The sequence below is a fragment of the Callorhinus ursinus genome, unplaced genomic scaffold (assembly GCF_003265705.2).
Source record: "Callorhinus ursinus isolate GAN/ISIS: 27379988/994484 unplaced genomic scaffold, GSC_fseal_2.0 scaffold22, whole genome shotgun sequence".
NCBI classification, from domain to species: Eukaryota; Metazoa; Chordata; class Mammalia; order Carnivora; family Otariidae; genus Callorhinus; species Callorhinus ursinus.
In genome coordinates, this window is record NW_027397084.1 from 5,977,346 (window position 1) to 6,000,433 (window position 23,088).

A 23,088-nucleotide genomic window follows, 5' to 3' on the forward strand; every position below is an offset into this window, starting at 1 on the left:
AACAAAAAAAAAGATTCTTTTGCCCTTTAATCTGGTTTTTATTATTCTTTGTGATGTTTATTTAATTCTGTGATATAGAAATTAATTGCTTTCTTTTTTCAGATTATGATCATGCATTGGCTATGATTAGATAACCAAATTATTATGAAGACATATTAAAACATGAAGAAGTGATTTATGAATTTTATTGATCATCTTTTAAGTTGTTTTTGGTTAGTGCAGAGTTCTTTGATTATCTTAATAGATGAAGAATAACTATATCCTTTCCGAACTTCTTGGCTCCCTCTCATTTGCTTGTATTTTTTGCCTCCCTCTAAATTGCCTCTTCTTACTCCTTATCTATGGAACAAATTAGTGTAATTGCATTCTTATTTATATGGAGATTATCCACATTGTCTTTTTCTTGGCCAATTTTGCATTGATTATTACCTATTTTGTAGGATGTTTTTCTCATTTGTAGGGCGAAATTCAAAGTTTTTCTGAGTTTGTTTGTCAATACACGATACTCCTCAAGTGAGGATTCTTTTTTACTGGATTTCCTGGAGTCATTTTTCAAAGTTAGGAAAGGAAGTGAAGTTGGTAGAAAATAGATACTACCATGTTAGTAGTTTATTTACTGGCTGGTTGGGTAAAAGGAAGCAAAGGGCAGAAGAAGGAAGAAACACTGGACACCATAGTAACACTTCATAGGAGTCAGTGAGATTTGCTGTTGAAGATGATAGCCAAAGAGTAATTTGGAGGCACTGTGTGTCTAGGAATTAGGGAAAATTAGGTTGGTGAGTGAGTGAGTGTATCTAGTGGTTGTGGATTGTAGCAGGAAGAGGTTGCAGAGGAAGAGGAGGTGGAGCTCAAGGCAAACTTTATCTGTACTTTTACTTAGAGCTTTGAGGTCACTTGATACTTGTGATTAAACATCTTGGTTGGCACTATGTATTTGAGTGGTTGTAAACCTGAGTCTTCTCTATTCAGTGTAGTCTATATACTTCTAATTCACATTCCCCGTTTCCTTTTATGTTTTGTGCCCTCAGAAGATTTATTATATCTAATATTCTTAGATGTGATTATGTCTCTGAGAATATTGAAGGTCCTTAAAATGTTTCTAGGTCTTGAGCGATATGTTGTAAGTTTTCTTTTGAAACAAGAAGCATTGTCTCAATATATCATAGTTATACATGTGGTAAGTTTTTATTAAAAGATAACACAAATATCCAAAGTTATATAGCCAGTGAAGAGGATTGAATCGAGATTTATAACCAGGTCATCTGTCTCCTGAACCTGTACTCTTAATCACAATTCGTCAGATTGGAGTTACTTTACTAGAGGAACAAAACTTGAATATCAAGCCAAGTTCTTGGTCCCTGTATTAGAAAACAATAGCCCTCAGAGATATATGACTTTCAGTTTTTTAAAATGTGGGCAGCTCATGAGACAGTAAGAAGAATTCAAAATGAATACTTTTTAGCATGTTGAAGTTTTAAGTTCTGTTCTTTACAAAGATTTTATGCTTTTATTAGTTTGAAATATACTAGTGCAGTCTGAAAACTGAGGTTTTCAAGTGTTGATATCCCATGTGTTGATAGCAAATTGGAGTATTTTTCCTTAAGTGAATTACCAATAAAAATGAAGCAGCCCATTTTGTGAAATACTTTGTATTTTCCACGATTTATACTTTAATAACTTTTCACAATTCTTGACCAACATAAGTTTTCCCAAAATGAAAAACTTTTTTTCTCATTGTTAAGATAATATGCATTGTTAAAAACAAAACAAACATAAAACAATTCTGAACAGTATAAAGAAGTGAAAATTGTCTGAAATCCTACCAGCTAGAGAGTAACAACTGGTTAACCTTGTGGTAGATGTAAACACCTAGAGATAACAAATTCTTTGTTAACTTTGTATGTGAAAAATATCTTCTGGTTAGTGATTTGCTTTTCTGATGGTTCCTTTTAATGAACAGAAATTTTTAAGTTTTATTATCAAATGTGTGAGGTATAGGAATACAGTTTTCTCCCAACCCCCTAAATATGGAATATTAGTTTTATGAGCATCATGTGTTTTTCTTTGCTTTTTGCCTGTTATAAGTCAAGCTTTTCTATTTATGGACTATTTTGTTTCATTTATCAGTATGTCTTTTTAGGCCAGTACCACACTGTCTAAATTACATTATCATATAGTTTTTCTTTATATCTTATTAAAAAGAAAAGCCCCCTCACTTTGTTTTCCCTGAAGTATTCCGGCTGCTCTTGGCGTTTTTTCTATACAAATTTAAAACCAGTTTATCGCTCTCCCAAATCTGTGGTACAGTTATTGGGATTGCATTGCATCATTGCATCAGTTTTAGGGAGAATTGATATCCTTAAAATAATTTGAGCTTTTAATCACTGAACATGGTATGACTTCCCATTTGTCTTTTTTTAATTGCATACTTCTTTTCATGAAGGTTTTTTTTTTTTTAAGATTTATTTATTTTAGAGAGTGAAAGAGAGTGTGAAGAAGCAGGGGGAGGGGCAGAGTGAGCGGGAGAGAGAATCTCAAGCAGATTACCTGCTGAACAGGGAGCCCAACTTGGGGCTTGACCCCATGACCATGACATCACGACCTGAGCTGAAATCAAGAATTGGACAGTCAACCCACTGAGCCACCCAGGCGCCCCTTCTTTTCATGAAGGTTTGCATATCTTCTGTTAGAACTATGACTTAGAACAGGTTTCATCAAACTACAGCCCACAGGCCAAATCTGAACATCACCTGTTTTTATAATACCCATGAGCTGAGAATGCTAGTTAATAATTTTTAAATAGTTGGAAGAAATCAAAAGAACAACATTTAATGTCATGTAAAAATTACATGAAATTGAAATTTTAGTGTCCATAAATAAAATTTTTTGGAGTATAGCTGTGTTCATTCATTTAAGTATATAGCTGCTTTTGCACTACAAATGGTAGGGTTCATTTTTCCAGTAGAGATTATATGGCCCACAAATTCTAAAATATTTTACTATTTGGCCCTTTATAGAAAAAGTTTGCCCACCCTGATTGAGAATTATTGTTTGTTTCATTGTTTATATATCTCAGAGTTTCTTTGTATCTTGGGGTGGAGGTGGTGTTTCAGCCTGTCTTTCTTTATGTCTGTCTCCAGTTCTGGTAAGACTTAAACTCATGAGTCACTGTTACCAAAGTGTGTTGCATTCTTTAGATATGTGTGGGCAGAGAAAAATTTGATGTCATGTTTTATATAATAATCACTGTACCTGTGTTTTGGTATTTTACATTTGAGGATTTAATTTAATAAAATACAACTTAATTTGCCTGTTTACTGATATCCTCTTTTATAGGAAATTAAGAGAGAGACAGAATCCAAGGATGACAATTTGCCCATTAAACGGGAAAGACATGGGAATGTAGCAAGTCTTGTACAACGAATAAGCACCTATGGACTTCCAGCTGGAGGAATTCAACCACATCCACAAACCAAAAACATTAAGAAGAGTATGTAAATAATTTCTTTCCTGTTTAAATCAAAATAAAGGATGTTTTATAACCGTTCATAAGTTATGTTAAGAAAAATTAGCTTAACCTTTTGCAGTGGACTGCAGAAACTTCCTCCATATTCTCATGTTACTAGTTACTGGCCCTTGTAGTCATTCTTCTTACAAATATTGAGCATGACCTGCTGACAATTGTTTATAGGAATTAGAAATTAAAATATGGGGCTTTGTTTTCTTATTTGCCTTACAGGTTCTGTTGAATAGTTGATGCTTTGCCTTAAATTTATTTTAATACAATTTATATATTTATGCCATAAATAAAATTTATTTTGTGCTAAGATGTCTGCTCATCTTTAAGTAGTATAGATGCATGCATTTTGGTAGTATGTTTTCTTAATTGGTTAGACATCTGAATATAGACATTCAGCTTCCTAAGGTGATTGGCCCAGCAGTCCTTTTAGGTATTTAGTACTCTCTAAATATGTTAGAACATTTTAGCATAGAGGGAGAGCACCACATTTGAAATCAGACATGAGTTTGAGTCCATCTTATGACCTTAGATCATTTAACCTCTTGAGTTTTATTTTGCTGCTGGTGAGAAAGTGGTAAAAAAGACAGCTAGTATTGCTGTTTTCAAAAAGCTTACAGTATTGGGAAAGACTGTTATTAAAGTATTAAACATTAAACATGTACAAAATACAGCATTTATGGGAGCAGATGGTATTTTAACATAGTAAGACCTGAAGCCCCTTGAGAAATTGAATACTGAATTACATGATTAATTTGAGTTAATAAGTGGTAAATGAGTATTTAGCCACATTTATCTTAGATCAATGTCTTTGATATTGTGGTCTGTAAATCCCTTGTGGTACCAAGTAGTCTACAGTAAAGAAATTTTGTTTGTATATATTTTACAAATACAAGACTATGATTTTTATAGAGTCTCCTTATATCTTGCTACTTCTGTGCTACTGTCTGTGAAGTTTGGGGGAAACCTTTACTTCTCGGTTCTGTCATCCTTTGATGTTTTCATAAAATGAAAACAGATTTTCATAAAAATTAAAAAGATTTCATGACAAGACAGACCAGTTAAAGGATTCTGTGTTGTTTCCCAGTAAAGGCATTGTACAATATTTAGATATTACGCATACTGCTTTCAGACTACTGCCTGAAGGTGAACAGTTTCAATAGCTTTAATTGTCCTGGATGCTCAGACTCTATTTTAGAGACTGGGGGACAGATTACCGAGAGTATTTCATATCCTACAGGTGTACCTCTATATGGAATTTTTGTGCACAGGAGAATTTTAAGGCCCACTGGTGTGTTAATTTATGACCTTTGTCTATTATAAAATCCATTTACCACTTTCTTTAGTTTTACTGAGCTATAAAAGGACAGTTTTCTTAGAGACTAGACAAAGGACTTCAAGGTTATGATTATTTTATTCATTTTTGTGTCCTAATAAGAGAGGCCATACTAAATTTTACCTTCCTCAAGAACACTGGTTATAATTCTTTTTCTTGTAAAAGGAAAAACCATTATGTAGTTGGTGCCAGGAGGTTTAGACTTTTTCCTGAGGATCCTCCATAACTTGTTTTTAAGTGCATGTTCTTGCAAGGACTAAATTGGTAATTTGGTGCTAGCTAACATGTAAAACAGGATGCAGGTTGTTTTTGCTTTCAGATTGATTTTCCAGGAAAAGCAAGCTAATGTTTTTTTTTTTAATCTGATTTTTTTTGTTATTGTTTTTCTCATATCCTTAATTCACAAAATAGACCAGTTATTCAAAAGGTGGTTTATTTTAATATTAAATAGTAGTGGATACTACTATCCAATATTATTTATAATTTAAAAAAACATTGTAAAAGTTGATAAAATAATAACTGCAGTGTGAATGTTCAATTTTAATCTCTGTATGCCAAGACAAGTGAATCTGTATGTGTATTGAATTCTGTTTAAGCAACTTAAAAAGAGAGTTTCAAGTACATACTGTGGTGTTAAGTATCTGGAAACTGGGCTTGTTAGCTATTCTTCTTTAGTCTCCCAAGCCAAAAAAGTCTTGGCTATTTCATGAAGTCTAGTCGCAAAGCCATTGAAACTTTTGCTTTTGTGTGTAAGCTAACCATAATAACTGGTAAAACAAACTGGTATTTTTTTAGGGTGAGCACAGAATAGTGTTTTCCAGGACAATTACTAGAAGTTGCTAAAGTTATAGAAGAGAAAAATTTGCACGTCTCATAGCAAAAACTGGTACAGGTCACATTGCTGCTGAGACCTTTATAAAATCAGGCACAGAGATAATGTTGTAGAGAAATTTGTTTAAGCAACTTAAAAAAGTAAAGTTACTATTTTTCCTAAAATAAATAAAACAGAAAATCCTAAGTTTAAATAAATGGCTCATATTTTGTAGTAATAATAGGGGCCGTTCAGATATTTTTTATCCAGTGTGGCTCTTTCCTTTGGGGGAAAAATTATTTGCAAATAATTTTGCAAACTACTTTGGAAAACACTCTGGTGAATTATGCTTAGTGTGAACAGGGAAAAAACCACAAACTCAAAGTTTTTGGTTATGATATAACTAGGCTTCTCAAAGTTAATTGATATGCTTGGGTGCAGGGGGGCTAATTAATGCTCTTTATCTACTTTAAGTCATTTAAAGGTATTCTTACCCATTAAAAAGAAGCAAGCTACATTTTTTTTAAAGGCCTAATAAGATTATCAAATGATAGGATTTTCTTTGAAGTGCACCCTGAGCAGAATAGAATTTTTTTTTAGTAATGTAGATCATTTCTCTTTCACCTATGAAGTGCTAACTACAATAGACACATTTTCTCAAGCTCACTTCAACTTCCAAAAGTATTTAGGGACTGTATTTATCTATAGTGGAAGAAATGAGAAGTTTTCCTGCAGTATGCATAAAAGCCACTATTAAATAACTACTTAAAAATTTACTCTGAGATGTGATGAAAGGTGACATTTGAAAAATTATACTGTAAATTCTAGGTTAGTTATAAAAGTATGGTCAGCATTGGGGTGCCTGGATGGCTCAGCTGGTTGAGCGTCTCCCTTGGGCTCAGGTCATAATTTCCGGGTCCTGGGATCGAGTCCCACATCAGGCTCCCTACTCAGTGGGGAGCCTGCTTCTCACTCTCCCTCAGCCCTTCCCCCTGCTTGTGCTCACTTGCTAGCATGCTCTCTCGCTCTCTCTCTGTCAAATAAATAAATAAAATCTTAAAAAAAAAAGTATGGTCAGTGTTTACTTTCTTTGGTTCCTTCTATTGTAAAACATTTTTAAAATCAGATATTCCAGTATGAAGTGGAGGAAACAATTACTGAGGTATAACTGTTTCTTATTTGGAGACTAGATTTTTCTATTTGATTGTCATCTGTTTTGCACCTCTTTCATGTGTTGATTGCATATAATATGCTTCTTTTATTGTTTTGGAGGTTCACTTGGATTTATATTTTTGTTTTGGTAAACAATTTTCATAGATCCATAGAACATCAGAGCTGAAGTAACAGTCATGGTTGTGTAGTCCAGCTCTTTTATTTTGTACTTCAGGACATTGATTCCCAGAGAACTTAGGTCAAATAATGAGGAAATGACAGATGTACTAGAACCTAAGTCTTCTGACTTCCAAGCTAATGTTATTTCTTCTGTAGCATGGCATCTTTTTTTTTTTTTTTTTTTTTACTATATACAGAAGTTTATTTGGAGAGGTTATGACTTGATGTAGTGAAGTTGTATCTATTTAGACTGCTTTTCAGCATTCTATTTTGTTGTCAGCAACAATTTCTTTAGAATCCTTGTATTATCAACTCCTATTTCTTTGGGAAAACTTAAAAAAATTTTTTTTTAAGATTTTATTTATTTATTTGACAGAGAGAGAGGCAGACACAGAGAGAACACAAGCAGGGGCAGCAGCAGAGGGAGAGGTAGAAGCAGACTCCCTGCTAAGCAGGGAGCCCGATGCGGGGCTCAATCCCAGGACCCTGGGATCGTGACCTGAGCCGAAGGCAGACGCTTAACCGACTGAGCCACCCAGGCGCCCCTGGGAAAACTTTTTTATCTAGAATATCTGCCACGTCTTTTCCACCTTCTTATATTGTGTTCATCTTTAATTGTGTAACTCTGATCATTGTTCTTTGAATTCTTCCACATCTGTTCCAGTTCAAACCTGTCCTTTCTATTAATTTTTGGGATATTTGTAGTTTGCTCTAAATATTTACTATCTCATTATATATTTGTATTTTATTACTAATTGTTGCCTGTTTCCTAAGTTCTTTTAGTTGCTTAAGTGTGCATTTAATTTATTAAGAAAAGTCACAGGATTGTTGGTGGTAAAGGGTTGATGGAATGTGGATACTCTTGGCATGATGTTTCTTGGCATTAATGCCATATAGTTAGGCCTAGATAATTGTTCATTAATTCATTCAAAAATATTTAATGGGCCTGACATAGGCCAGGCACTATGTTAGATAGTGGGGAGAAGGCAATTAAACTCAGTGCCCATTTATCTTTAGCCTACAGAGGATGGGGTGTACACACATGAAAATAAATCATTATGATAGAATAAAAAGGAAAAAGTGAGTTGTCAGTAACAGGTAGGTTACAGAATTAAATAGTGTAAGTATAGGGTGCTATAGAAACACAAAGGAAGAGTACCTAATTCAGAAAGCTATTTGGGAAGAGGTTTCTTCTTAGTTGAGACCTGAAAATGAGTTGAAGCCCGAGAAAGGTGGACTCTGTGGATGAAAGTAAAGAGTCCTTGGCCAAATAAACAGTATATATATTTTTAAAGATTTTATTTATTTATTAGAGAGAGAGAGAGAGTGCATGAGAGAACACGAGCAGGGATAGGGGCAGAGGGAAAGGGAAAAGCAGACTCTCCTGCTGAGCAGGGAGCCTGACATGGGGATCTATCCCAGGACCCTGGGATCATGAGCTGAAGGCAGTCGCTTAACTGCCTGAGCCACCCAGGTGCTTCAAAAAAAACGGTATACTTAAGTCTTAGAAGGAATAGGATTTGTCATTTTTAAGCAATTAGAAATCAGTATAATTAGATCACTGAGTACAAGATTAAGAATCATCTAGGGCATCTTAAACTGCAGATTTTGATTCAGCCTGCAAGGGCTGCTATAACAAAATACCCCAGACTAGGTGGCTTAAACAACAGAGGCTTATTTTCTCATAGTTCTGGAGGTTAGAATTCTAAAATCAAGGTGCTATCAGAGTTGGATTCTGGTGAGGCCTCTTTTCCAGAATTGCAAGTACCTGCCTTTCCCCTGTATCCTCACATGGCCTTTTGTGTGTGTATGCCCACATGCACATGTGCACAATTAAGTGTGTGTGGGGATTAGGGCTCCCTTTTATGATGTTATTTAACCGTAATTACCTCCCCAAAAAGGCCCTACCTCCCAATATAGTCAAGGACACAGTTCAGTCCATAATGGGTAGGTCCAGCGTGGAGCCTGAGATACTGCATTTCTTGCTGCTGGTCTGAGGAACATACTTTGAATAGCGAGAAGTTATCCTTGAATCATAGGATTCCTGATATGGATATCTGATCATCTACCCATAGGTGCTTTAATGAGTCAGTTTTAAAGATGGGGGTGAATCTGAGTTCTCAACTCTTAGAGTTTGAAAGAAGTTGAGAACCACAAGCCTGGATGGTTATAAATGATTGTCACTTACTTGAATAAATGAAACTTGTTTGAAAACTTTAAGTAAAATTATTATCTTTACCTAGGTGAGTTTGATTTTTATATGTCAGAAAATAGAACTCTTAATATAAGATACATTTTGGACTTGTTCATTTTGTGACTTTTTAACACAGACACTCTTAAATTAGTGCATTTTTAGTATTTCCAGACTTTGATCAGGAAGTAGTCTGAAAATTACTGGCTTGAAAGACAGCTTGTCTGTGAAAAAATTTGTTGTGCCAACAGTGTCTTTTATTGTTTTTATTTTAAGTTTCAAAATTGGCATTGGATATTTTACTTTGGTCTAATTGGTGGGATTAGATGTATAAATAGATTTCATGGCTGGGAACCATGTACCTTATTTGTATTTGGTTTGAATTTATTTTGGCATGCGTAATGTGGGGGCAAGGTGAAAAGCCAGCCAGAACTGATTGTGGTTAGCTGCTTAGAATGCTTCCATGTTCTGTTTTATTCATACATACGAATTCTATGGCAATAAATATGGTGTGTAAATAAAGGTGCTGTTGTTTGTTTTAATGATCTTTCTTAACTTCATTTTTTACTATGCTACTTCTTTCAGAGACCAAGAAGCGTCAGTGTAAAGTTCTCTTTGAGTACATTCCACAAAATGAGGATGAACTGGAGCTGAAAGTGGGAGATATTATTGATATTAGTGAAGAGGTAAGGAAAACGTGCTAGAGATAAAGCAGCAATTGGAATTGATGCTCTGGGTATTAGAAAACTGCTTTATAAGAGTATTAATTTTTCATTGAAATTTTTGCCAGTTTTATTGTATTATAAAAATTTTAAAATACAGGTTTTAAAATGCTTCTTTAATGTCTTAATGTAAGGTTGTCTTACCTGTTGGAATAAAGCTTTAAATTCTTACTATACCTGGTTATTTGTGTACTGTATTTGTATGTGTTGACTTTAGGAATAAAAGTTTTTAAGCTGAAGATTAATGTAATCTAAGTAGCTAAGAATAAAACATTTTCTTCGATTCTGAATTCACTTTAGGCCCAAAGCAGTAAAATAGAAGCAGTTTTACCTTCTGCATAGCAGGGATACAAAAAACAGAATCTTTTTAAAAGCTTTGCCTTGTTTGAATTGTCACATTCAAATGTGAACCAAAAACACTTTTCCCACATTTTAATATCTTACAGTGAGATTTAAAAAGATGGTAGACATAACCTTTCATATCTCTTCTTTTACCATTAAAAGAATATTAAAAACTTCATTTGGCAGCTGAAGATCCCATTTTCAAAGTATATGTTTTGATATCAGATATAGTCATAGGAATTGATTTTATGTCATAACATCATGTAATGTAATTTATCACTTAATGTTTATATTAAATTCCAATATATATATATGAGACAATTCTGTTTTATTTCTACCAGGTGGCAATAATAATAATGTTTATTGAGGCTGTGTGTCTAAAGCATTATGCTAAGTGTTTCACATTTATTTCCTTTTAAATTTCTAAACAACCTAAGGAGACAGGAATTTTTATATCCATTTTATATATGAAGAGATGGAGTCATGGAAGATAAGTGATTGGCTCTTCTAGTTACTGTTGCTGCATAACATGCTGGCCCAAACTTTGTAGCCAATGAACCTTACTAGGTTCATGGGTTGTGTGAGTCAAGAATTCAGAAAGGGCACGGTTGGGATGGCTTGTGCCTCTGTTCCAATGTCTGGAGGGCTCAACTGGAAAGACTCAAAGTTCGGGTGCTGGTGGAATCATGGGAAGGCGCCTTAACTGACGTGATTGGTACCTAAAAGGCTCGAAGACTACCTCTGGGGATCTATTAGGTAGCTTCTCCATTTGACTTGGCTTTCTCATTGTGTGAGGCCCCGAGATAGATAGTTGGACTTATTGCATGCCATTTCAGGGCTCTTAGTGTAAACATTTCAGCAAACATGGTGATAGCCTTTTATAATCTGACCTTGGAAGTGATAGTATTACTTTCACCATATTCTATTGGCTACAAGCATGTCAAAAGCCAGCAAGATTGAAGGCAATGGAACAAAGACCATCTGTTGGTGGAATGTCAAGATTACCTTGTAGATGATCATGTGGGATAGGAGATCTTGTTTCAGCCATTTTTGCCCAAGTCCATATGCATGGGATGCAGAGGAGCCAGAATCTGAATCTACAGTTTGAGTCATTATTCTTTACTGCTATACTATCCTGCCTCTTAGGAATTTCTTAATTTATGGGAATTACAAGGTTATTTACCCTAACTACTCAGTTGCTGCCAATTTGGGATTGCAGGTGTAGATAATTAAGTTTCCTGATGTTTTTCTCAGTTGTATCTGTTACAGTTTGGTCTGTGTATCTCCATCACCTTGGTTTGAAGAACTCTCAATCCTTTGGTGTCTCCTTAAATCTGCTGAAAAATTCTGAACTCTTCAGTCTTAAGAGCCTTCCATTTCTCCCTCCAACAGTTTGTATTCTAGCTGCCTTGTATTTCAGTTGTATATATTCCAGGAATAAATCTTTTATTTTTATGTCACTGTATTTTTAACTTGGTTTATACCTAGAAAACTCTTATTCAGCCTTTAATATCCAGCTTTTTTTGTTATTTCTTTTTAGGGAAGCCTTTTTTGAATCTTTCAAGCCCTTCTTTTGTGCTCTTATAGCAATTTGTTCATACTTTTGTTGTAGTACCTCTTACATTACATTGTAATATCTGCTTAGTATTTGTTTTCTTCTTTAGATTGTTTCACTCAAGGGCAGAGATTTCTCATATGCAAATCTCAGTCTTTAACTAGCAGTCAACACCATGGCTCATACATAGTGAGTGCCTGTTGGATGAATAACTTATTAAAGTTTGCTTTGTAATTCTGAAGTGAAAAACATTTAAAACATTTTAAATAAAATAGCCTTTTCTAGCAGTGATATTTCATGTTCTGCTGTTAACAGTGAATAGTTTACTCTTAAAATTTTTTTTAACCTATTAAGACCTTTTAGCATCCTTAGTAAAAATTATACATTTTAAAAATTATTAAATAGTATTAAATAACCATGAAAGTTAGTAACCTTGTTACTAGTGAATGTAAATATTTTTCTAAAGAGTTTGGTTCCCGAGGATATTTCTGGTTGACATTTGGGGAGTGTTCTTTTTCTTACTTGGGTTAAGATTCACTGTTTAAATAAAAGGCTTAGTAATTTTATGTGGCATTTGGGAAAGTATAGTCTTATATTCATCAAACTTTGTCTAAATCTGAATTTTCATATGCTTAAATAATATATGAAACATATTACAAATATTGACATAATTACAAAATTGAGGCTCAGTGGTGTTTAAAAGAGTGATGTTCCAGAAGAGAGCTATCTACTTCCTGCTATTAATACCTTATTCTTGGTTATCTGGTATTTTTATAAAAATTACTTACACGGTGGATTGCAGTTGATTACAGATTCTCATTGTAAATGTTCTAAAGTGCTACTGATATGACTAATCCCATATATGATAAGTCTAATCAATTTAGATTTAATCTACTTAAAATATATTTTTCACCATTATTTTCTTACAGATTTAGAGGGATTATTTTGCATCACTAACTTTGTGCTCATTCACTTATGTAGGTTAATTTTCCCATAGCGGGACAATTTTACTTAAGAGAACTTTTTATTATTTTTGAGTTGTGAACTCTTTCAGGTAGAAGAAGGCTGGTGGAGTGGAACGCTGAACAACAAGTTGGGACTGTTTCCCTCAAATTTTGTGAAAGAATTAGAGGTAACAGATGATGGTGAAACTCATGAAGCCCAGGAGGATTCAGGTAGATTATTTAAAAAATTTGAATAGATTTAAATAAAATTATATATGATCTAATGCTTATTTGGTATTTTTTGAAACTCTGTTCTTGTTGAACTATGAGCTTCAGTTTTTCTACTTTTAAAAAGCAGCTTATGACAGGGACTTAAAATGAACTAAGTATCTAGGCAAATAATTTAATATTTTTCCTTCTCTGATGTCTGTTTCAACCTAAAGTAAATGTTTAGTTCCCTGATTATGAATTAATACTGCTTATGTTATCTGATTTCTTTCCACTTAAGATGTACTGATGTTTTGATTTGAGTTTGCAAATGTCATAACTACTTCAGAGATTTTAGAATTTTTTAATTAAAAAATCTTGCTTTTGTTTTTGTTCCTATTCAGATAATAAATTAGTTTTTTGTGTAGCCAGAATATCATTTAATATTTTGTGATTGCCCTCATTTATAGGCTTACCCACAAATTCATCTTAAATTTGCTCACCATTTAAAAGTATGATTGAGAACATTTATCCCAGGGGCGCCTGGGTAGCTCAGTCGTTAAGCATCTGCCTTCCGCTTAGGTCATGATCCCAGAGTCCTGGGATCAAGCCCCGCATCAGGCGCCCCGCATCAGGCTCCCCGCTTGGTGGGAAGCCCGCTTCTCCCTCTCCCACTCCCCCTGCTTGGGTTCCCTCTCTGGCTGTGTCTCTCTTTGTCAGATAAATAAATAAAATCTTAAAAAAAAAAAAACATCCCAAAGCTAAATTTAAATTATTTTTATTTTTAAGAATTGCAGTGGAATTTAGTTTAGTTTTTTTTTTTTTAAGGTCTATTTATTTATTTTAGAGAGAGAGAGAGAGCATGTGTGAGTGAGCAGGGGGAGGGTCAGAGGGAGAGGGAGAGACAGTTTTAAGCAGTCTCTGCCCTGAGTGCAGAGCCTGATGTGGGGCTTGATCTCACAACCCTGAGATAGTGACCTGAGCTGAAACCAGGAGTCTGACACTGAACTGACTGAGCCACCCAGGCACCCTTGTTTTTTGTTTTGTTTTTTGTTTTTTGTAAGAGAAATTAAATTCAAAAGTGGTAATGCAGGGATCTAAAGTAGATCTTTTTATGTATGGAAAAATGTATGTAATGAGGTTCAGTATATTTTCAAAGGCAACATTAAATGTTGACAGTATTTAATATTGACAGTATTATTTAATTCATAGTTCACATACAGATTTAATGTTTTAGTATATGCTTTGTACAGTTGTTTTTTTCTCCCAATTCTGGACAAGACTATGCAGGGAATTTATTTCTCAAGTTTCTTTAGAATAGTTTCCCAGTCTTTCATTGTTTTTCTTGACAATTTTGAAGGATTTATGCTGATATTTTATATAATGGATCCTAGTTTGGGCTTTCCTTCAGATTCTTCATGATTAGTTTCAGGTTGTGTTTTAACCGGATTACAAAATGTTATCTCATTGCATTGTATCAGGAGGCACATGATGTCTGTGTGCTTTCTTTTTGGTGATGTTCAATTTAATTACTTGGTTAAAGCTGTGCTGCCAGTGTAAGGGTACTGTTGTTTTCTTTATGATTGGGAAGTGTCTTGGGGGGAAATACTTTGAGACTATAAAATTGACATTCTTCTCTAAGGAACTTTTCTTTCTGCTCAGTTTGTTTATTTATCGGTGTGGACTCACCAGTGGGTTCTATTTTATTCACTAGGTATTAATCTGTTAATGCTATTTATTTTGATACCACCAGATTTGGCCCATGAAAGTTCCTTCAAATTAGTTTCTGTGATTTTTTTTTTAAATCAACTTTATTGGAAATATAATTTATATATAATCTGCCTATTTAAAATATGTGAGTTTGACAGATGTATAGTATACATCCATGAAAACCACTGCCACAATAAATATACAAAATATTTGCATCATCCCCAGAATATTCCTCATTCCCTGATGCAGTCCATCTCTTTTTCTGTCTCTGGTTTCAGGTGATTATAGGTCTGCTTTTTTCTCATTATGGATCGGTTTGCATTGCTGTGTCCTCTGAACAGGTCTTCATCATTGTTTGAGCACTTTGTTATTTTGTTGCACAAGATGTTCCAGGCTCATCTTGAACTTTACCTACTTCATCCTTAATCGGCTACTTATTCAGGCAAAGTTGGTTAGTAGTTAAACACTGAGATCTGAGTACAAGTGTGCTCATTGATCCTGGGGTGATATTGCTTCTAGGCACTCTTAGTGGATAAAACGGGGGAATGCTTACACATGTACACACATGCCCACATACACACTCCTATATCTCTTTACCTATCATCCATCTCTCTACCTACCTACCTACCTACCTACCTGCCTGCCTACCTATTTCTGCTGGTGCCTCTAATTCTATTTTAATACCACAGGGTGCATTCTAGTCTGCAGTGATTTCGTCTTTAAGCCCGTTAGCCATAGAGATGAATGAAATAAATGAGTTTACTTTACTTTTAAGGGAATTTTCAGGAAAGGGTTTTAGGATCAGTTTTAGTAATAATAGGTAATAGAATGATGGTATAGATCAGTCTGGTGAATAGTTTTAACTCATCTTATTTTTAGAATAAAATAAATGACCTTAGGAAGCAGTAGAGGACAGTTTAATCAGTGAATATTTCTTAAGCCTACTATGTGCTAAGTGCTAGGTTGGTTTTGTGAGGGTACAGAATCCCCTCTGCAGTCCAGAAGCTTAAGGTCCAGGCCTCTGAGGGATAAGACAAGTATGAACTCAAATTAGTACATTTCAGTCTGGATTAAAATGGTCTGAGTGTAAGAGGTGCTGGTGGAAAACAGTTCTAAACAGAATACATTGTCACTTAAAAAATTACTTTGTACATTTTCATCTTTTCAGAAATATTCTAGGAAACATTAAAAATATAATCTGCAGCTCTGACTACAACTATTTTAGAAGATGTTATTTTCTAAACTTCTTTTCCTTCTAATTGTTCTTCCCCTTGTTTTCCACTATACAGGCATTTTTTAAAAAAAATTTTAATTGTTATAAAAAACACATTATGTAGAATTTACCATCTTGACCATTTTCTTAGCATAATTCAGTAGTGTTATGTATATTCACATTGCCATGCAGTAGATCTCCAGAACTTCTTCATTTCACAAATCAAAACTCCATACCTATTAAATAACTCCTCATTCCTTGCCCCTTGAACCACCATTCCACTTTGTTTCTGTGAATTTGACTACTTTAGATACCTCATATAAATGAAATCATACAATATTTTCTTTTTGAGACTGGCTTATTTCACTTAGCATAATGTTTTCAAAGTTTGTCCATGTTACAGCATGTGACAGAATTCTCTCAGATTGAATAATATTCTATTTTGTGTATGTACTGCATTTTGTGTAGCCATTCATCCATTCATGGATGTTTGAGTTGTTTCCCCCTCTTGGCAGTTGTGAGTAAAACATGGGCTGTTAAAACACGGGCATACAGATATTTGAGACCTTGTTTCCCGTTTGAATATATACCTAGAAGTGGGATTGCTGGATTATATGCTAGTTCTATTTTTAATTTCTTGAGGATATGCTGTATCATTTTCCATAGTGTTTGCACTATTTTACACTTCCACCAACGGTGGAAAGAGTTCTAATTTGTCCACAACCTCAGCAAACACACTTGTTTTCTGGGTTGTTTTTTATTTTATTTTATTTTATTTTTTTTTATTAGCTGTCCTTATGGGTATGAGATGATATCTCATTGTGATTTTGATTTGCATTTCTCTAGTGATCTTGAGCATCTTTTCATATGCTTATTGGCCATTTGTGCATCATCTTGGGAGGAGTATCTGTTCAAGTCCTTTGTCTGTTTTTCAAACAGATTATTTGGTTTTTTTCCTTTTATAGTTGAGTTGTAGTAATTCTTTATGTATTATGGATATTAATCCCTTATCAGATACATGATGTGCAGGTATTTTCTCCCATTCTGTTAATTGTTTCCTTTGATGTAGAGAAGTTTTTCATATAGGTAGTCTCATTTGTCAGTTTTTTCTTTTGTTGCTTGTGCTTTTAGTATCATATTTAAGAAATCATTGCCAAATCCAATGCAAGTGAAACTCTCTCCCTGTGTTTTCTTGTAGGAATTGTATAATTTTTGGTTTTATGTTTAGGTCATTAATTCATTTTGAGTAAAATTTAAGACAAGGGTTCACCTTCATTGTTTTGCATGTGGATATCCAGTTTTCCTAGCAGCATTTGTTAAGGATGTTACTGGACAGAGAACTGGTTCCAAGCTCAGGTTTGGTTGCTCACTGCTAGAAAAATCAATAGTCAAAGGACAAGTGATGGTGGGAAAGGAAAGGTTGCTTTATTCAGGAAGCTGGCAATCTGGGAAGATGATGGAATAATGTCTCAAAGCCATCTTCACTGTCCAGGTGAAGCTGGAGAGTTTTAAACGGGAAGGCATGGGAAAAAAGGAGGAGGGTAACCTGCAGGAGAAGCCGGCGCCGAGGCGGCTTAGCCATATGTTGACATGACCCAGAATGGACTTGCTGGCATCAGTGGCAGCTGTTTTCAATGTAGTCAGGCCTTATCTTCTGGGAAAGTCTGGTCCTTTAGTCCTCAAGGTCAGTGATCTGCAAATCTCAAAGAAAGTAGGTTAGTTCTGCTGCAGATCAAGGGATTTAAAGCAAGTAAGGAGTGCGTAAACTTGAAGCAAGGTTAATAATTACCCTTAAGACCCGTGGTGATGCTGTTACAGAGAGTCCTTTCCCCTTTTGAGTCACCATAACACCCTTGTTGAAGTTCATTTGACCAGTCTATGCAGACTTTTATCATGGCACGTATGGCTATTTATATGTTTATGTTTTTCCTCTCCAGTAGACTGTCAGCTGTTTATAGACAGAGACTGTTCTTTTTCTTTGTTTGCTTACTGCTTACTATAGGGATCCAAAAAATAAATAGCTTATGATCTGTTTAATTTTTATTCCGGAGTATTATATTTTCTCTCATGTCATTTATGTGCCTTTTTATAGGGCCAACACTTTGGGGAGGGATAGTGTAAAAAAAGCTTCATAATTTATATAGGGAGCAGGTAGCCCTCATACCAGTTGGTTATGTCATCTGTTTTCTAGAGCACAAGGACATGGTACGGATTATTCCTAGGGAGAGTAGATGAATCAATCTCTGCTATGGTTGGTTAACCTACTTGCATGGAGCACTGTGCTTTTCAAATTAGGGGCTTGATCATTTAGCATGTGTGGGTAATTATTGTATTCCTAATCTGACATGCCATCTTGGTTATAGAGAGGGCTAGAGTATTGCTTTTTTCATGTTTCTTGGTTCATATACATGTTTGGGAAGCAGATGAAAGCTGTAGTATGCTCTCTGAAAAGTACATGTAATCATATGAGTAAAATTTTACATACTAATTCATGTGGTACATAGTTCATATATACCCATATACATATATATGACTAGATCATATATTGGTTCAAAAGTCAGTATATAAAAAGATATACATTATAATACTTGTCTCCATCCATGCAGTTGTCTCTTCTGTACCAGAAAGTATTTGTATATTCTTGCTGTCTTCCCAGTGTGTGTTTATGCAGGTTCCCACAAAAACATTTATTTGAATAGTTCCTTCTTTCTTAAATAAAATGTAACATAGTATGTTGTTCAGGACAACCTGAAAATCATGGTGGCTTAAAACAAAGACATAGTCATTTAGGGACTTAGACTGATAGAGTCTCCTTTTTGACACATGGCTTAGACACAGAGGCAGGGCAACAGGAACATGACTTTTAAAGGTTCTGCTCCAGATTTGGACATAATCGCTTCCACTAATATTATATTGGACCATCATGGCTATGCCTGAGTGAAACCGAGTAGGGATATGTAAGTTTCCTACAAGGGTGGGGCACTAAATGTGAATACTAATGCAATCTACCACATACAATACCATGGATCCTCTTTTAAGACTCCGGCCTTTCAGAGGAGCTTCAGTGTTTTCTTAGCTCTGTACATGTGCTGAAAACGAATGAAAAGAACACTATCTTCATGGGTATTTAGTATGAATGGTGATGGCCTTCTGGAAGGTGTGAATTTCCATTTTTAATTTGGCTCCCATTTCTAAGTGCTCTCCCGCTGTATATTTTTCTCCTTAATTTTGCAGTAAACTCTAGGTTCTAAATTTCTCTAAGGCTCTACCTTTTAAACTATGTGAATTAAAGAAACAAATAATTGAATCCTTTAAAAGCTTGTCTTTTCTTTGGTCAGCTTTTTTCTAGTGTCCTTTTTTTGATCAGTACCTCATGAAGCATGCCCTCATTTTTCAGATTATATATATATGGAGAGAGAACTTGGCATAGTACCCGGCAAGTTTTGAAGTATAGTTGATATTAGTTCTTTCTTACCAGCTATTTTATTTTTACTTCTTTACCCCTTTCTTTCCTTTAATTTTCCTCTTTAAAAAAATGTGGAGTTAACCATTTTGAGTAGTGACATGATAAAATGTTAAGCAGAACAATTTTTTTTTTAAATAAAGATTTTATTTATTTGAGAGAGAGAGAGAATGAGAGAGAGCAAGCATGAGAGGGGGAAGGGTCACAGGGGGAAGCAGACTTCCTGCTGAGCAGGGAGCCGGATATGGGACTTGATCCCGGGTCTCTGGGATCATGACCTGAGCCGAAGGCGGTCGCTTAACCGACTGAACCACCCAGGCACCCCTAAGCAGAACAGTGTTTAATACTCAGAGTTAGAGTGGGGTGGGGTTGGGACATTGAAATCATTCTTTCAGTGCAGCTGCTGATTACATTGAAATATAGAAAATCATTTAGATAGGAAGATATATGAGTCATAAAAACATATACTATTTTATGTTCTACTTATTTGAGAATATTTGGTATTCTAAAGTCAGAACTCATGTCTTGAAGATGTGTAAAAACATTGAGAACAAACAAGTACTGAAAACATAGTGGTACAGTTATTACTTAGTAGACTGTCCCCTGAATTACTTCTGATGCATATTTTTGTTCATATATTTCATAGGTATTGGATCTTCTAATATTTATTTTTAACATTTGGGGCACCTGGTTGACTTGGTTAAGCATCCAACTTGATTTTGGCTCAGGTCATGATCTCAGGGTTGTGAGATTGAACCCTGCGTAGGGCTCTGTGCTGGGCATGAAGTCTGCTTGATTCCCTCTCCCTGTGCCCCTCCCTCCCCCAAAAATTATTATGAATTAAAGCTTATGGTGAAATGATGTTTATGATGCCATGTAAACTCAGCTCTTAAAATATGTACAAAAATTTTTTTTAAAGATTTTATTTATTTGACAGAGGAGAGCGCAAGCAGGGGGAGTGGTAGGCAGAAGGAGAAGCAGGCTCCCTGCTGAGCAGGGAGCCCTATGAGGGACTCTATCCCAGGACCCTGGGATCATGACCTGAGCCAAAGGCAGACGCTTAACCAACTGAGCCATCCAGGCGCCCCAGAATTTTAAGGCTATGTGGGACCACTAGCAAAAGAAATACAATTTAAATTTTATTATATTTTATATTTTTACATTTTATATTATATTTATAAATTTTTATTTTAAATTTTTATAATCATAAATACTTTGGGTACTTTCTTGCACTTTCAGCCTTATTTGAATTTTAGTAACTTTGCAGAAGTATGTCTGTCAAAAATGTACTTCTTGCTTGCTTAACCCTTTTAAAATAACACTGCATTCTAAATGTGGAGCTTTGTGATTATGGGGTGGGAAGTCAGTGGTTGAAGTACACTATAATTTCCTTTTTTAAAAAAAAAAAACTTTTAAGTTTTAGGCGGAAAGTTTTTGCATATTGATTTGAATGCCAAGAAGTGAGTGCTTTATAAGAACTTTAGAACTCTTGTGATAAAAGAATATAGATCTTTGAGCTTTGATTTAAGAGTTCCATCTAATGCATTATTTACAGAATTGATGTCCACTATTCCTATGCCCTAATGAAGTGTAACGTACTCTGTCTATAATTGGTATTTTTATAGTCTTTTTAGTCTATTTTACTTATTTAGATAAATATCTTCTAATATTCAATTTCAGGAGAAGCTTTGCTTCTGTAAAGAAGTGTTACGTTTCCATTTTTATAATGAAATGACTCCTTTTTCATTTTGTCAGATCTACGTAACCCTTTTTGTTTAGAGTGTCCTTTATCATCTTTTACATTCCACCTTATTTGCTAAGTAGGACCTGCTTTCAGTTTCCCCCCATATTCTATAAAGCCAGTGACTACAGTTTCTGTATTTTCCTCCCTTGTATAAAGTCTTCTGCCCATCTTAAACCTATAAAAATATCCATTTAGATGTCTATGAGGCATCTCAAATTTAAGATAGTCAAAATTGGTCATTTGTCTTGTTCTCTGCACCTAGATTTGCTCTATACAGTCTTCCTCATCTAAGTTAATGGCAACTCCATTCTTCTTTTATTTAAGAATTAGATTCATCTTTAACTCTTTTTAATCTCACATTCCACACTTGATTCATTAACAGATTCTGTTACCTACTAAATAAATGTATAGAACTATTTTCAGGGCGCCTAGGTGGCTCATTCGGTTAAACATCTGCCTTCTGCTCAGGTCATGATCCCAGAGTCCTGGGAATCGAGTCTGCATCAGGGTCCCTGCTCAGCAGGGTGTCTGTCTCTCCCTCTGCCCCTCACCCCACTTGTGTTCTCTCTCTCTCTCTCTCTCTCTCTCTCAAATAAATAGATAAAATCTTAAAAATAGAACTGTTTTCTTTTACTGCCTCTACCTGGTGTAAGTTATCTTTTGCTGTACAATTGCAGTGGGTTCTTAATTTGCCATTACCTGCCTCCAAAATGTTAATGTGCTCACACTCTAGTAGGTACATATTTTACTTAGAGTAAAAATCAAAGTCTTTTTAAATTGACTACAGAGCCCTCTGACCTGGCACCCCCAATGTCTTCCCCTACCTCTCTGACTTTGTCTCCTACTTAACTCTCCCTTTTTTTCATGTTGGTCTCCTTATAGTTTTTTAAAGATGTCAGGAACATTCCTGTCTCAGCGTTTGCAGGAGTTAGATGAGATCACTCAGAGAGATGGTCTAGAGTGAAGAAAAGAGCTCTGGACTGAATCCTATATAGCAACATTTATGGTGTGGAATTAGATATAATTACTAAAAAGAAGACCAAGAGGGCACAGAGAGAGAGCCAGGAGAAAACCTACGAGTATGGGGTAGTCAAGGAAAGAGTTTTTCAGGGAGGACATAGGCAGTAATGTCTGATGCTCCTTGTGAGGTTAAGGTAAGTTAGATAAGAGAGAAAATGTAATCCTGGATTTAGGGATGGAGAGATCATTAATGACCTGGATAAGCACAGTAAAGAAAGGTGATTGGGACAGAAGCTGAGTTGATTGGGGGGGGTGGAGAGTGGTGGAGAAAGGAAGTATAAAGCAGTCCAGCAGTTTAGGACAACATATTCAAGAATGTTTTTGTTCTTAAGAAGGAAAAGTCTTGATCATTTTTAAACGCTAATGGCAAAGAACAAGTAGAGAGGAAGAAGTTGAAGATGCATATTTGGAAGAATGGGATTTATCACCAGAACAGGATTTACCCAGAAGGTAGAGGGAATGAGATTCATATTGTAGGTATCATTAGTCTCAATTGATTGGCGATACATCAGAGTTAGTGTCGAGAAGCTGAGGGGGAGATGTCTGACTTCTGATTTTTTTCTATAAAAAAGGAGAGATGCTAAGAATGAGAGGTCAGAATTTTGAGGCGATTAAAAGGGTTCCAATAGTTAAATGTTAGAGCCATGCATCCCTCTGGGCTTTACTGGGCTATCGGAGGGATGTGAGGCATAAAATGTTTGAGAAACCCTGATGGATTGTTCTTTAGAAGTTCTGGTTTCTTGTGGGTAGAAACAGTCATTCTCTTAGGAGAAGTGAACAGTGTTTTAATTGGATTATTCAGGCTCTGAAAAAGAAGACAGTGCTTGTTGCTGGTGGGGCGCAGGGGCTTGTGGAATGGCGGTGTACGCTGGTCGTGCCAAAGGTGGTAGATTGAACGCCGGTGGCCTGCAGCCTGGTCTGCAGGATTTAAGGTGGTGTCTGTAGTTCCACATTAGCATTCACCTTGAACAGCCTGAAGTA

At 35.3% G+C, this 23,088-nt stretch overlaps 1 protein-coding gene across 4 annotated transcripts in view; it reads left to right on the forward strand.

Moving 5' to 3' along the window:
- The window catches only part of CD2AP (CD2 associated protein), a 133,467-nt gene that overhangs the window by 46,360 nt on the left and 64,019 nt on the right, over nucleotides 1-23,088 (forward strand). For all 4 annotated transcript variants that reach the window (XM_073905063.1, XM_073905064.1, XM_025890562.2 and 1 more), the window contains exons 3-5: nucleotides 3,337-3,490; nucleotides 9,773-9,873; nucleotides 12,861-12,981. In XM_073905063.1, coding sequence (XP_073761164.1) covers nucleotides 3,337-3,490; nucleotides 9,773-9,873; nucleotides 12,861-12,981 — 376 coding nt within the window. The remainder of the gene's footprint in view (nucleotides 1-3,336; nucleotides 3,491-9,772; nucleotides 9,874-12,860; nucleotides 12,982-23,088) is intronic.